General features: G+C 38.2%; 3 protein-coding genes across 3 annotated transcripts; 1 reads left to right on the plus strand and 2 right to left on the minus strand.

Moving 5' to 3' along the window:
* Window positions 1-310: 310 nt before the first annotated feature.
* LOC141630413 (uncharacterized) lies at window positions 311-963 on the plus strand. Its single transcript, XM_074443238.1, has 2 exons — window positions 311-677; window positions 779-963. The coding sequence occupies exons 1-2, from the start codon at window positions 311-313 to the stop codon at window positions 961-963; spliced, it is 552 nt and encodes a 183-aa protein (XP_074299339.1).
* A 5,981-nt stretch (window positions 964-6,944) lies between these two features.
* Window positions 6,945-8,710, minus strand: LOC141630414 (uncharacterized). The gene is made up of 4 exons (XM_074443239.1): window positions 8,481-8,710; window positions 8,300-8,366; window positions 7,896-8,195; window positions 6,945-7,025 (listed from the first exon to the last, which is right to left on the minus strand). Exons 1-4 carry the CDS (start codon window positions 8,708-8,710, stop codon window positions 6,945-6,947), a joined length of 678 nt encoding a protein of 225 aa, XP_074299340.1.
* A 1,244-nt stretch (window positions 8,711-9,954) lies between these two features.
* Window positions 9,955-11,401, minus strand: LOC141630415 (uncharacterized). Its single transcript, XM_074443240.1, has 3 exons — window positions 11,258-11,401; window positions 10,436-10,576; window positions 9,955-10,347 (listed from the first exon to the last, which is right to left on the minus strand). Exons 1-3 carry the CDS (start codon window positions 11,399-11,401, stop codon window positions 9,955-9,957), a joined length of 678 nt encoding a protein of 225 aa, XP_074299341.1.
* Window positions 11,402-14,344: the final 2,943 nt, after the last annotated feature.

Genomic DNA, 14,344 nt, shown 5'->3' on the forward strand with positions numbered 1-14,344 from the left:
AGGACCATTTTTCATAATCAGTAGCAACACAATCAATAATTAGTAATCAATACCAGGAATATAGCAATTGTGCAGCGAGGCATTGTCAACAAGAGCGAATATATCAAATCGAGTTCGAGGTGAGTCTGCTTTTTGTTTTTTATGTAATTCTTTTAATGAGTCGAGTATTCATCTTTTTCACGATTGTGCTATTGCTAAACGGGTATGGGAGGGTCTCGGGCTGGATGAAGGGGATGGTGAGGGAGTAGGGGTGCGTGACTGGGTAGAAGCGAGGTGGAGGGAGCTTGGATGTCGCGAGCGAGTCTTTTTTATGGTGGGCTACTGGGCTTTGTGGGAGCACCGTAACAAGGTGATTTTCGATGCTAGGGAGGTGGACCCGTTTTCTGTTATTGGGAGGGTCCTGGACGTGGTGGAAGAAATGGAAGGGGGCGGCTTCTTACGGGTACATCGTTGGATTGGGGGCTCTAATAATGTGGCTGAGGTCGAGAGGAAGGGGTGGGAGATACCTCAGACGGACTTTGTTAAGATTAATGTGGATGCAGGTGCGAAAGAGGGAGTCAGGGTGAGTGTGGGTGTGGTATGCCGGGATGATAGGGGCAGAGTGCTTTGGGGTTTATCGATGGTGCAGGATCTTTCGTGGGAGTCTCATGTAGCGGAAGCGAGTGCAGTTTTTGAAGGTATTAGCCAAGCGCCGAAACATGGGCATACAAAGATCATCTTGGAAAGTGACTGTCAGACAGTGATTATAGATGACATTCTATGTTTATGTTGATTATAGATGACATTCTATGTTTATGTAATTCGTTTAGTTCTGTTTTATGGTCGTATACTAGTCTTGTCAACAATATGGTTGCTCATTCGTTAGCTCACATTTTGCCTAGAGTAGTTGGTCGGTTAGTGTGGTCGGATGTGTTGCCTCCGATTGTGAATAATGCTGTTAATTTTGATTATCGTTTAATATAGTAACGCCTTTGGGCTTTCCCCTAAAAAAAAATAATTAGTAATCAATACCAAAATATTAACTTTTTTTCTATGATCGGTACTAAATTGCCTGAAAATCTAAATTGCCTGAAAATCTAAACTCATCCTACTTGAAAAAGAACAAAAAGCCATCATTCAAGTACAAATCTCCACTCACCCACTTCCAAAATCCCTCTCTTATATGAAAACGCATTTAAAGTAGGAAAAAAATTAGATTAAGAAGGCGACTTGGTACCTATCGTAGAAAAAAGTTAATATTTTGGTAGTGATTACTAATTATTGATTATGCTGGTATTGATTATGAAAAAGATGACTAAAGTTGGTAGTTTTTATCACTTTACGCAAAAATCAATATGGAGAGAATTTTTTCATTGAAAATGAGTACATCATAGGCAAAATATAGAAATTATAATAATTTAAAGTTACATGTGCAAATAATGTGAAAAATTTGAGAAAAAAACGATAAACCATAACAAAGAGAAATCAGTTTAAGAAAATAAGCGATTCTATTGTACGACGGTCTTTTTCGTGTTTTTTGAGTAAAAAGTGACTACTTTTTGGTTAATATTGACCAATTTCGGGAAAAAAAGACCTTAAGTTATAAAAAAGTGGTCATTATTTTACGAAAAAATGGTTAGTTTTTCATATCGTAGGTACGACGGTCATACAATAGCATCTGCGTAAAAAAAATATACGAAAAAATGAGTACAAGAGAAATGAAAATAAGAATGTCGATAAACTAAAGAAATAAAAAAATGTTAGAAAAACACGATTAAGTTTACTTTCTAGAGAAAATGGTTTTGCTAACTTGGGCAAAAAAATGACGTCAAAATCATTAGGCGGGAGGGTCACATCGAAAATTCGATTGTTTTGGCCAAAATAATATTTTTCCGGCAAAAAATCGTAAATCATGTAACATTTTTGTAATTAAATAGTACTAAAGGTAAATTTTGAAAGATAAAAAATAAACTTAAAAGGATTCAAATGACTAATTATATAAACAAAGTTAACTTTCATTTTCGGTAGCACATCAAAAGAACTCTACAGTTAAGCGTGCTCAGGTGAGATTAGTGTTGGGATGGGTGACCTCCTGGGAAGCCTCTTTGATGCGCGTGAATGCTTGACCGGTAAAACCAAAGAACATTCAAATAAATTGAGTTAACTAGCGAAACCAGTACCGAGATTGTCACGATTCCATATATGATAAAATATCGATCGTGAAAAAAAAAATATTATTTAACATTTATTTATTTAATTTACATATATTATTTGCCACGGGAATTGTTTTTTAGCCACGGGAAATTTTTTGGCCAAGGGAGTTATTAACCACGAGAGAATCCGTGGCCAAAAATTTAATAATAGCCACGTTCTTGTTTTTCCCGTGGCTATCTCTTTGCCACGGCCACTTGCGTCACGGAAGGTATTCTCGTGGCCAACTGATTTAGCCACGGAAACTTAACACTTGCGCCACGAATTTAGCCGTGGCCTAAGTGCTCATTTGTAGTAGTGTATGATCTCTAGCAGAAAGGACATTGTGCCAGTACCATGAGAAACTAGGACTTGCCTTAGCTAGCCAAATATCAGAATTCTTTAAGATATATTGTTGAGTCTATCTAGCCCACGGACTATGAGGCCTATACACATGCTTCCAAATCCAAATGATCATTTGAGACATATTCCAGGATAAAATTTCCATGATACCAATCCCTCCTTCCTGCTTAGGCAAACATAAAGAATGCCAGCTTTTAAAAACATGTCTTCTTGCTCCTTCTTCAATGCCCTAAATGAAATCTTTACAAAGCTTATTAATGCTTTTAACAATCCCTTTGGGAAGATGAATACTGGCCCCCCAAAAAATTCTACAACCCAAAAATGACAGAGGTAATCAGTTGAGCCTTACCAGCATAGCTAAGATTGTGGTTTGCCAGTGAAAAATTCTTGCTCGAATCTTTTCCAAGACAGGATAGTACATATCATTTGTCAGCCTTGAGGTATGTAAGGGGAGCCCTAAGTATCTGAAAGGGAACTCCCCCTCAATAAAATGAGTCTCAGTGAGGATCAGCTGCTTTAGGTTCTGAGGCACTCCACCAAAATACAAACGGGTATTCATAGGATTAGTTTTGAGACTAGAGTACCCAGCAAATGTATTTAGGCAGTAAGCAACAGCAACTACAGATGGCAAATCCCTTCTAGTAAAAACCAGTAGGTCATCAACAAAGACTAAATGTGTCAAGTTTAATTTGACACATTTAGGATGAAAGGAGAAGCCAGGGTGTTGTGGAAGCTTTCTTAGAAGCCAGGAGAGGATTTCTATACAGATGACAAAGATATAGGGTGAGAGAGGGTCACCCTGCCTCAAACCCCTCTTCCCAAGGAAATATCCTTCAACTGAGCCATTTATACTAAGTGAGTAATGGGGAGTGGTCACACAAGCCATAATCCAATGGACAAACTTAGCAGGGAAGCCCAAAGAGATAAGACTACTCTTTAAAAAATCCCAATTTATTGAGTCAAAAGCTTTTTGTTTATCCACTTTTAAAATGCTTGTGGGTGTGATAAGAGATATATAATATTTAAATGACAACTCATGAGCAAGCATTGAGTTTTCAAATAAATCTCTACGCTTTACAAAAGCTGCTTGCTCAGGGCCTATTATATCCTCCAAAACCCCAGTCGTTCTATTTGCCAGAATCTTGCTAACAACTGTATAAAAAGTTGTCCAACAAGCAATGGGACGAAAATTAGTGACTGAGTGTGGAACAGCCTTCTTAGGGATAAGGACCAGTAGGGTAGCAGTAGCATCTTTTGGCAAGTTCCCATTAACAAAAAATTCTTTAACAACCTCATTAAAATCATGACCAACTATACTCCAAGCATCAAGAAAGAGCCCAGAGGTGTACCCATCTGCACCAGGATTCTTGTTTCTATCAATGGTTTGTAAAGCATCTAAAATTTCATCATTCGAGAATGGACCAAGTAAAGAAGAAGCATAGTCAGAAGTAACCTTGTTTGCCTGAAAAAGCTCGGAAGGAATAGGTTTGACTGTTGTACAGGCTCCCAGTAGTTGTTTATAGTAGGATAAAAACCCTTCAGCAACCTCAGGTAGTTCTGTACAACAGTGGCCATCTTTGTCATAAATAGTGCCAATGATATTTCTGGTTCTTCTTTCAGTAATGTTAGAGTAGAAATATCTTGTGTTTGCATCATTAAGTTAAATGTTTTGGACCTTTGCCCTTTGCCTGAGAGCATCAAGTTCAGCATTTTTTAGATGCAAATAGGTACACCTTAGATCTTTCTCTTGCCTCAGTAAAGTGGAGTCAAATGGAGAGGATTATAAAGTTTCCTGACAGAGAAATAACTCCCTTTTAGCTTGTGCAACTTGTCGAGATAGCATGGCAAATTCAGATTTATGTAAATTTTTCAAGCTTTTCCTAAGCTGCCTGAGCTTTAAAAACAGGACACCAATTTTACTCACATGTGTATCCCAAACCTTCTGGACATGAGTAAGGAAAGAAGGAGACAAAGCCCAGCAATTTAGGTATTTGAAAGCTTGACCTCTTTGAGCTAGAGTATCACTAATAGTTAGAATAGCAAGTGAATGATCAGAGACACCCGGAGTAGAGAAAGTAGTAACAGATGTGGTGGTTCCAAACCAAGAGCCATTAACCAAGATTCTGTCCAACTTTGCCCATCTTATGTGATTACCTTGCTTATTAGTCCAAGTACAAGTGCAGCTAGTAGCTGGGTGATCAACTAGCCCACATTGAGTGACACAATCCTTAAAATCATCCATATCCCTCTGGTTAATATGATCAGAGCCTAATCTTTCATTAGAGATAAGAGTCATATTAAAATCCCCTAAGCAGACCCAAGGGAGAGAAGAGAGAGTAGAAATCCTCAACAGAGAATCCCATAAAGGTGTCCTTTCATGTCCTCTATTAAAAGCATAAACAAAAGTTATTTGGAAAGTCTTCTGAGAAGCATGATGAAGACAGGTACAGTGGATATGTTGAGCTGACTTCTCTAAAACTGTAAGAGTAATAGCAGTAGAGAGCCAAAACACCCAAATGCACCCATTTCCATGATACTCATCATTATTAACCATATCATATCTAGAAAACTTATTATTACTAATAGTTTTACTCATATCAGGCTTAACATAAGTTTCAATTATTGCACAATAGTCCACTTTGTTATTCCTCAAGAAGTCTAAGACTTCCTGTTGTTTTATTGGGTCATTTAGACCTCTAATATTCTAAGCTGCTATGATCATTATGTAATAGCCCATAATTTGATAAGTATTTATAAGAATAAATTATGTAATTCAAATAATTAATTAAAAGGCATTTATATTAATAATTGCAAATAACACATTAACTAATAATAAAATAATAAGTGTGTCGGGAAGTGGTGATGGACCGTGATACCTTGGGCTGTTTGCTTGGAATTTCCGAGTAATAGTAATAATAATAATTATTATATTTCATAATAATAAGTAAAGCCAATAGTAATCATAACAATAATAATCCTAATAATAATAATGTTACGGGAATAATAAAATTGGTAAAGATAGTATGTGGTAATCCTACTTATGGTAAGACTAATATAATATATCATATATCATATATAATAATAATATAATTTATAATAGTAACAATAATAATAGTATATAATATAATATAGTAGTTTCCTAATATCGCTCTATAAGACCTACCTTATCACTATTAATAGATGGCATGACCTAATAAGAAAGCTTATTTTCACATAAAGACATAATATCACAAAAAAGAAAGAGAGGGAGAATAAGAAGGAGAAAAGCAAAGGAATTTATCGTCTTTTATCGCCTCAAGGTGACGGAATTTTTGGAAGCTTTATTTGGATTTCTACTTGTTAGATTGCTGTATACGGAGTATTTGCTTGCCAGGTTCGATAACGATTCTAATAGACTTTATTATTTGTGTATCATGTCATGGTGTTGTGACTATTGGATTGTGTTGTCTTGGATTGGATTATTGTATGTCTAATACATTGTGGTTAATAGCTTTTGGTTCGGTTATATTTGAGGTTGGTGTGGTTTATCGTCATCGTCGTTGCATCAGTTGGCTTGCTTATGAATGGGTAAACAGGTTTAGCCTGGCAGACATCATAGTAAGAGCCTTCGGGTGATGTGATATAAACTTACTGGCAGAGGTAGAAATCATGGTAAGAGCCTTCGGGTGATGTATTATAAACTTACTAGCAGACACCGTTTATTACCTTCATATTCGAGTGTTCCGTTCTGAATTGCTAGACATTGTAGATACAAGCACTTAAACAGCAGCAGTACCATCCTGCTTGCCAGTGCTTTCTGTGCCTTCTATGACTACACCAGTACAACTCCTACCTCAGATTAGAAGTCCTTCCTATAACACGCATCAAACCCAACACCTTTCTCCATAGTTCACCAGAAAAAGCACATTCAAAGAACAAATGGGAGTGAGTTTCCATGGCTTTCTTGCACAATACACACCAGTTAGCCAAATAGAGCCCCCTTCTGCATAAGTTATCTACAATAGGGAGTTTCTTTTGGGCAGCTAGAGTGGAAATAAAACTGTGCTTTGGAAGTACATTAGGATTCCAAACAACCTTGGCCCATCGAATCTTGGGGTAATGAGGTCTAATAAGGTCATAAGCTTTATGAACCACGAATTGCCCTGTTGCAGAGACACATGTATTCAAGGCATTTTCAGCAGCAAGAGCAGTACCAAAACTTTGCAATAACATATCCCTGGTACGCAAGATACTCGTCCAGCTTTCGGAGTGAGTTGATTTGATAGCAGTGTTCCAGATGGTGTCATGATTAACAGTGTAAGCATCGTTCCAGAGAGTCCATAATGACTCAGTTGGATGTAATAATCTCCAAATTCACTTGTATAAGTTGGCACTATTCCAGGATAAAAACCTCTTTTATGTTAAAGCCACCTTCATTCCAAGGGGAACAACACGCTTTCCAACTCTTCATATAGATCTTCTGTTGCTCCACATTTGATTGCCATAGGTAATTCCTGCAAAATTTATTAATGATCTTCATAAGGGCTTTAGGTAGACTCAGAATATTACACCAGTAATTTTCAAGCGCAAATAAGATGGAATTTAGGAGCTGTAATCGTCCAGCATAGGAGAGCATGTGAGTAGTCTAATGGTTAACAGCATGTTGGACCTTGCAGAGCAGAGCATTATACATAGGCATACAAAGTTTACTGTCATGTAAAGGTAGCCCAAGGTATCTGAATGGGAATGATCCTTCATAATAACGAGTAGCCTTCTGGATCATAGCTTTAACATCTTTGTGAACACCACCAAAGTAGTTATCCGTTTTATCAGGATTTACCACCAACCCAGAGACAGAGCCAAAAATTTAACCGATGGGACATCTCCTCTCACAAAGATCATGAGATCATCTGCAAATATAAGATGATTAAGTTTTATCTTTGCACATTTTGAATGATAGGTGACTTGAGGGAGAGAGCATATTTGTTTGAGATATCTAGAGAGTATCTCCATCCCTATAACAAACAGATAAGGGGATAGGGGGTCTCCTTGTCTTAATCCCCCAGCTCCCTTAAAGAAACCAACATTCCCCCATTAATCTTCAAGGTAAACTAGGTACTACTGATACAACCCGTAAGCTACTTTATGTATTGGTCAGGGAAGTTCAGGCATCTAAGCATACTCTCAACAAAATGCCATTGAACAGAGTCGAATGCTTTTTTGATATCAACCTTAATCAGACTCCTTGGGGAACAACTGCTATGACTATAACCCTTAATTAAAGTTTGAGAAAGCATTATATTCTCAAAAATATTCCTCCCTTCAACAAAAGCTCCTTACTCAGGGCCAATGAGCTTTTTCAGTAAGGGCTTTAGCCTAGTTACCAGAATCTTGCTTATAGTTTTATATAAGACCATACAACAAGCGATTAGCCTGAAATCTTTGACCAAAGTAACAACATCCTTCTTAGGGATAAGAGTGAGAACAGTAACATTAGCTTTCTTAGCCAACTTTCCAGTTCGAAAGCATGCTTGAACATCCTTGATAAAATCATCACCCACCACTGACCAAGCAGACTTATAAAACCCAGTAGAAAATCCATCATACCCAGGACTTTTATAGTTCCCAATAGAAAAAAGAGCATTCTTAATTTTCAATGCATTAACTAGTGAACAAAGAGGACCCTGATCACAGGACCAACCTTAGCAACAAAATCTTGGTCTAGGTTCAGAATGTGGTGTTGTGTCCCCAAGAGCTCTTGATAGTAGTCAACAAAAGCAGAATTCACCTTATCAACACCATGAACAATGGTTCCATAGTGATTACAAATCTGCCCCACAATGCTTTGCTGCTTCCTTTTTGCAATTTTAGCAAAGAAAAATTTAGATGAGCAATCATTCAACGTGATCCCCTGGACTTTAGCTTTTTGGTGCAACATTCTCATCTCACCTTATTTTAAAGAAGTATACACCTCGATCAGGTGAGCTTCATCAGTCTGAAATATAGTATCAGTAGGTGAAATACTAAGAGCCTCCTGGCAAGACTTCAAGTTTTGTTCAGCAGTGGCAACCCTTTGAGAAAGGCCATTGTAATCCTCTTTATGGAGTAAGGTTAGTTGCTGCCTTACAGCTGCCAATTTCCTAAAAAAATTGGTAGATAAGAGAACCTCGACAACTACTAGCCCATCCAGAAATAACATAAGTCAGATAATTAGGGTTATCAATCCAACAATCTGCTTCCTAACTCCCTGGTCCTCAAAAACATTAACAAGTATTGGAGAATAGTCAGAAATCCCAGGAACCATGACCACAACATTAGAACTAGGGAAATTCTGAATCCAATTAGCATTAACTAGGGCTCTGTCTAATCTGGACCATACCCTAGTACCATCATGATGTTTGCTAGTCCAAGAGTACTCACATCCACTAGAAGTGAGGTCATCTAACTGGCAGTCTCTCGAGCAATCATTGAATGCCATTACCTCAGAAATATTTGGGGGGGGGGGGGGGTGGAGCTCAGTTTTATCTGAAGTATTTCTAACAATGTTGAAATCCCCTGAAAGTATCCATCTGCTGCTGAAAGTAGAGATCCTAAGAAGTTCAGTACATAGTGATTCTCTACCTACATCAGTGTTGCAACCATAGATAATTGAGATATCCAGACGCTGGTTTATAGCATTGTGAAGTATTTCACAATGAATAACCTGAGCGTGAGTAGAGGTAGTAACCATAGTAATAGTTTTGGGATTCGAAAATACACAAATCCGGCCATTATAGTGATCCTTGTAGTTGGTAGTAATTTTATAATTAGAAAATTTCTTGAATATAGTACTAGCATTGTGTTCCTTGACATGTGTTTCCAAAAGTCCAAAGATATCCAACTTATTTCTAACCAAGAAGTTCCTCACCTCTTGGTGCTTTAGGGGATCATTAAATCCCCTAATATTCCAAGTGGAGATTTTCATGTGGATATAGAGTTTTTATCAGGAGGTTCTTCCTCCCTAATAGAAACCACCATATCAACGACAACCAGTAACACTTCAATGCCATTATAATAGGAAGCCCTTTTGGCCTTAAAGAGGCACTTCACACCAGTGTTAACCTCCTTCCTTCTAGGTGTGTTGGGCCCTAGCTTCTGGCTTCCTGAGCCCTTATCACTCCTAGATGGAGGCGGAGCTGTGATAGGGACTGAAGAAGAGCCTAGCTTAAAGCATTCTGAGCTCTTATGCAGTCCACTAATCTCACTCTGGACCTCTCCTCCAGGGGGATTTGGATCTAGCTCAGAGCATTCTGAGGCCACTACAGCTGGGGTAGGAGTGACAGCAGGTTTAGTAACAGGTTTATAGGTTCCCTTCCGCCTCTCAGTGATTTTGTTATTCTTATTAAGCCTGCAAAAATCCTTAGTGTGTCCCAGTTTCTTGCAGGAGTCACAGTAGTATGGCATTCATTCATAAGTAATTTTTTGAAAAATGATGTCATGATAAGGTGTGGTGAAAAGAATTTCAGTAGGTAATGGTTTAGAAATATCCACCTCCACCATTACTCTGGCAAAGGAGAGCTTGGCCTTACAGGTAGTAGTAAGGTCAGCAAAGAGTGGTTTCCCTATTTTGCTAGTAAGTCTACTTAAAGCATCACTCGACCAAAGAAGGGGATCCAAATTTGGAAAGAGTATCTGTATAGGGACAGTGGTTATGGAATCCATCTCCTGATCAAAGATGGGAGCCCATTGCTTTAAGATCAAGGTATGTGCTCCCATGTTCCATAGCCCCCCTTTCAACACAGTGTTCAAATCCTCCTCAGAGTTGAATCTAAAACTATACCACCCCTTGCGATAACTCTGAATCACAAGGGAGGGGGGGAACATTCAGCCAATACTTCTTAACATAAGCTTCCAATTGTTGCAAGTGTAACCTACCTCCCAATACAGTACCCATTAAAGTATACTTCCAATAAGTATTCTTATCTTCAACATCCTCATCAAAGATGGTGACTACATCACCCTTAGCAGATTCCTCACAATTGAATAAATCCATACCCTCTTGCGATTTTACAACCTTGTTCCAGGGCTTAGGCCCAAGAACCACAACAGTATGATCAACATCGTGGAATTAGGAACATGATTTGAATTAACAACATCAGCAGATCCAGCAATTACATCCACCGGTACCAACACAAGAGTTGTAGTACAGCGGTAAGTGCAGTTACCGCCGGAGCTTTAGAAATTGTCCCAGAGAAAAGATGATCTAGTGTTAATAGGAGTTATAATAGATCGAGTACCAGCTATGGTCCGAAAATTATGAAGAACGGAATTAATCAAAGTATTAACAGTCATAGGAGCCCGTACCACTACTTGTTCGTCACCATCCTCCGTCATAGGGTCAGAAATCGGTCCACGAGTGGCTTGAGCAGCTCTACCACGCGGTCTATCTCGATATCGAACCATGAATCTAAGCGGAAAAGGATCAAAAAAATAGATGATCTAGTGTTGCTTAGGGAGGAAGCTTTCTCCCTCTAACATGGTTTTCTCTCTCTAGGTGGTTTATATATATATATATATATATATATGTATATATATATATATATATATATATATATATATATATATATATAGAAATAGGATCCTGTACGGACTTACGAACTCATTCTTACCCCTTAGATCAGCTCGATTAAAGGCCAAGATTATACCCCTTATTACTCTCGCATTTCGTCTCTCCTTAAACCAAAACTCATCATCAACCCGTTATAACCTCATCCTTGATTATCAGATCACAACCATCATATCGTCGGCGGAACTCCGGCTTAAACTTCATCAGCGCACAACCTGAGCTTCCTCGCCAGTGGTACTTGATCTCTCTTTCTTCTTTTTTTTTTGTTTTCTTTCTCCTCGCCATTTTAACCATGTTGCCGGAGTGCTTGCCGCACCACCACTACAATTATAATCATTTCGGTCGAAATTGAGTCTATTTGACTCGAAATGTTCCAATAATGTTAATTTTTTTGAAATTCTTCTTTGTTTCTCATAGATATATCATTCAAATCACATTTTTTTTAAATAATTGAGATCTGTGGTGGTTTTGGGGGCGCGTCAATCGAGCCATAGTGACGAGGTTGTTCGCGTCTAAGCATGAATGATGTTGTAGGTGTTACGGCTTGATGTTTAACGGTGTTTGCGGTTGTCGTGGAGAGAGGAGGGGCGTTGGGCGTGGTGGTTTTGTGGCAGTGATACAAAATGGGGCTGACGAAGAGGATGAGTGCTTGGTGTGGTCGTTAGTGGCTGCGGTGTTTGGCTTAACTGTAGGTGGTAGTCAAACTAGTGTTAGTCGTGGGTAAAGTTGGCCAGTACTGGATTTGGTGAGTGGTGGTATCAGTATGGCGGCAGTAGGCGGTAGTAATGAGACTGTTGGTTCAGTTATTGAAAGACTGGTTCTCTTAAGTTTTTGTGTTGTTGAGGTAGGGTTGAAGTAATGTGTGCGGTAGATTCCTGGGGTTTTATGGCGATGGTGGTTGTAGTTTGAGTGGTTGGTGGTGGTGTCTGTTGTTAGTATTGCGGGTGGTGGTGGGCTGTGGTAGTTTGGTTGAGTGATGGATACTCAAGCTAATTCCTCCGTATACAAAAATTAATACTTGTAGATACACAAACGATCTTCCACATACCAATACCGCGGTATTGGTATATAATGCATTCATAGGAAGAGAGCTAACTTAGTAGTTGTGATCATTTGCGTCAGCTTCTTATGATTGGAACGACATCGGTAAACAAGGTCTATAACGACTTCATTTTTCACAGCCTGCACTTAGAGCAGAAGCCATGAGAAAATTGAGTCCGTGGATTATGCCGGAGACTTTGATGATCATACAATTTTGAGTTTGACCAATACTTTCTCAGAATATACAATACTTCAAATCTTTTTAAAATTGATGATGAGAAATTAGCTATGTTCATAAACCAAACATTACACATTTATATTATATCTCTACTATTTGCAAAAATTATTTGTTTTCACAGGCAGCTGGTTTGACGGTGATAATGCATCAGGTAAACTCACATAAATTGGTTTAAAGACGACTATTGTGACATCGTAACAAATGATTTTTTGTCAACATGTTAAGTCGAGCCATATGAATACAGTACCGTTCAAATAGCCATCTAAAGAAGAAAATCAGAGTGCAACATAAAAGTTCCAACAAAATTTCTCATCATCTATATGTTGAAAAAACAAGAACTTGTAACGATTTACGGAATACTTAATGAAAACAGCTACCGTCAAACATTAGGCCAAACAACAAATTTATACTGATAAGATGCTTCTAATGAGTTTCATAAGCCGAGTAACGGGACAACTATAACTACCACTAAGTTCTGCTACTCAGATTTGGAACCAAAATTTACTAGTCATGATAATCCAAAAAAACTTTAATTCGATATCCTTTCGGTACCCTATCCAAAGTCTTATGCATCTTCATTCCACAACTCCTCAGCTTGCACATCAGTAATTTCCTAATCAAAGAACAGAGTATTGTGTAGTTCAGTAAAAAAAAGTTGTATCATATTCATATGCAAGCTGAAACTATCTCCATAACTCTTCTTCTTTATGAGCATTATACTCTTCCATGGCCTTCTCCTGCTCCGCCTTCAGCTATGCTACTCTGTCAAAATACGGCTTCCAAATACGGCTTCTTTTCCTGAATATTAGATGAAATAATTAAATCAGCATTGGAAATCAAATAAATGAAATATCCACATCAACTGCAAAAGACACACAGGTCAGGATGAGAATAAACCTCATCGGTCATGTCCTTCCACTTAGCTCCAGCATCCTTAGCAAGCTCCTTAATACCTTTGGAATCAGGATACTCTTCATTGTATGTCTCCTGAAATCCGCAATTCCTCCCTGTAATTACCAATTACAAACCGACAATCAGAAACACATCTCCACAACATAGGTTGACGTATGCAACTGAATTAAAACAGTTGTTGATAATTACAATAAACGGAAGTAAGTAGAGTGAAGGTGCTTAGGCATATTAGGATCCTTTACCTTGCTAGATACACATTTCTGTTAAGCTAGATAGACATTTCTGTTAAGCTAGATAAACTCATTTACCTTACTAGTTACACATCACTCCTTTATAATGCTAGATACACTCACTTTAGATTTCTAGATACACATCTCTGTCAAACTAGATATACTCATTTACCTTGTTAGATACACTCTTTTGGATTTCTACATATACCTTGCTAGATACACATCTCTGACAAGCTAGATACACCCCTTTACCTTGCTTGATACACATCTATGTCAAGCTAGATACACTCCTATACCTTGCTAGATACACCTCTTTGGTTAGCTAGATACACTCCTTTACCTTACCAGATACACATCTCTAACGAGCCGATTTTCAATATTCAAGCCATGTACGTGATGGAGCGGGTTGTTGTCCGCCATCAAACACATTTATACCCAACAACTAGCATAGCAAGCAAGTCGGCGTCGATCCATGGGACGGGGGTACTCAAATTGTTCAATCTAATTGTAGTTGTGCTTGGGGTTGTCACAATTGTAATGAGTTGATGATTCTAATCTAATAAAAGCAATGGAAAGTAAACAAGCAACAAAAGGAAGGATGTAAACAAATGACTAAAAGTGCTAGGATATCATGGGTTAATAGGGGATTCATGGGAGTTGATCATACAAACATGTTCTCAATTATATGCAAGCACTTATTGTTGTGATGGGATTGAGATGGTGTATAAGATTACAATCCCTATGAAGGTTTGGGTCCCGGAGCCGAATCGATTAGATTGTACAACACCTAAAAGTCGACTTAATCCT

Source organism: Silene latifolia, chromosome Y (assembly GCF_048544455.1).
Source record: "Silene latifolia isolate original U9 population chromosome Y, ASM4854445v1, whole genome shotgun sequence".
Classification (NCBI taxonomy): domain Eukaryota; kingdom Viridiplantae; phylum Streptophyta; class Magnoliopsida; order Caryophyllales; family Caryophyllaceae; genus Silene; species Silene latifolia.

Coding starts and splice junctions, on each gene's coding strand:
- LOC141630415 (XM_074443240.1), bottom strand. CDS start 11,401: ATGGCGAGGAGAAAGAAAACAAAAAAAAAAGAAGAAAGAGAGATCAAG. Junction 10,577..11,257: donor ATCTGATAATCAAGGATGAG/GTTATAACGGGT, acceptor CTTGGGCCTAAG/CCCTGGAACAAGGTTGTAAA. Junction 10,348..10,435: donor AGTATACTTTAATGGGTACT/GTATTGGGAGGT, acceptor CTTGTGATTCAG/AGTTATCGCAAGGGGTGGTA.
- LOC141630413 (XM_074443238.1), top strand. CDS start 311: ATGGTGGGCTACTGGGCTTTGTGGGAGCACCGTAACAAGGTGATTTTC. Junction 678..778: donor AGCGAGTGCAGTTTTTGAAG/GTATTAGCCAAG, acceptor TGTTGATTATAG/ATGACATTCTATGTTTATGT.
- LOC141630414 (XM_074443239.1), bottom strand. CDS start 8,710: ATGTTATTTCTGGATGGGCTAGTAGTTGTCGAGGTTCTCTTATCTACC. Junction 8,196..8,299: donor TTGTTCATGGTGTTGATAAG/GTGAATTCTGCT, acceptor TCCTGTGATCAG/GGTCCTCTTTGTTCACTAGT. Junction 7,026..7,895: donor AAACTATAAGCAAGATTCTG/GTAACTAGGCTA, acceptor TAAATTTTGCAG/GAATTACCTATGGCAATCAA.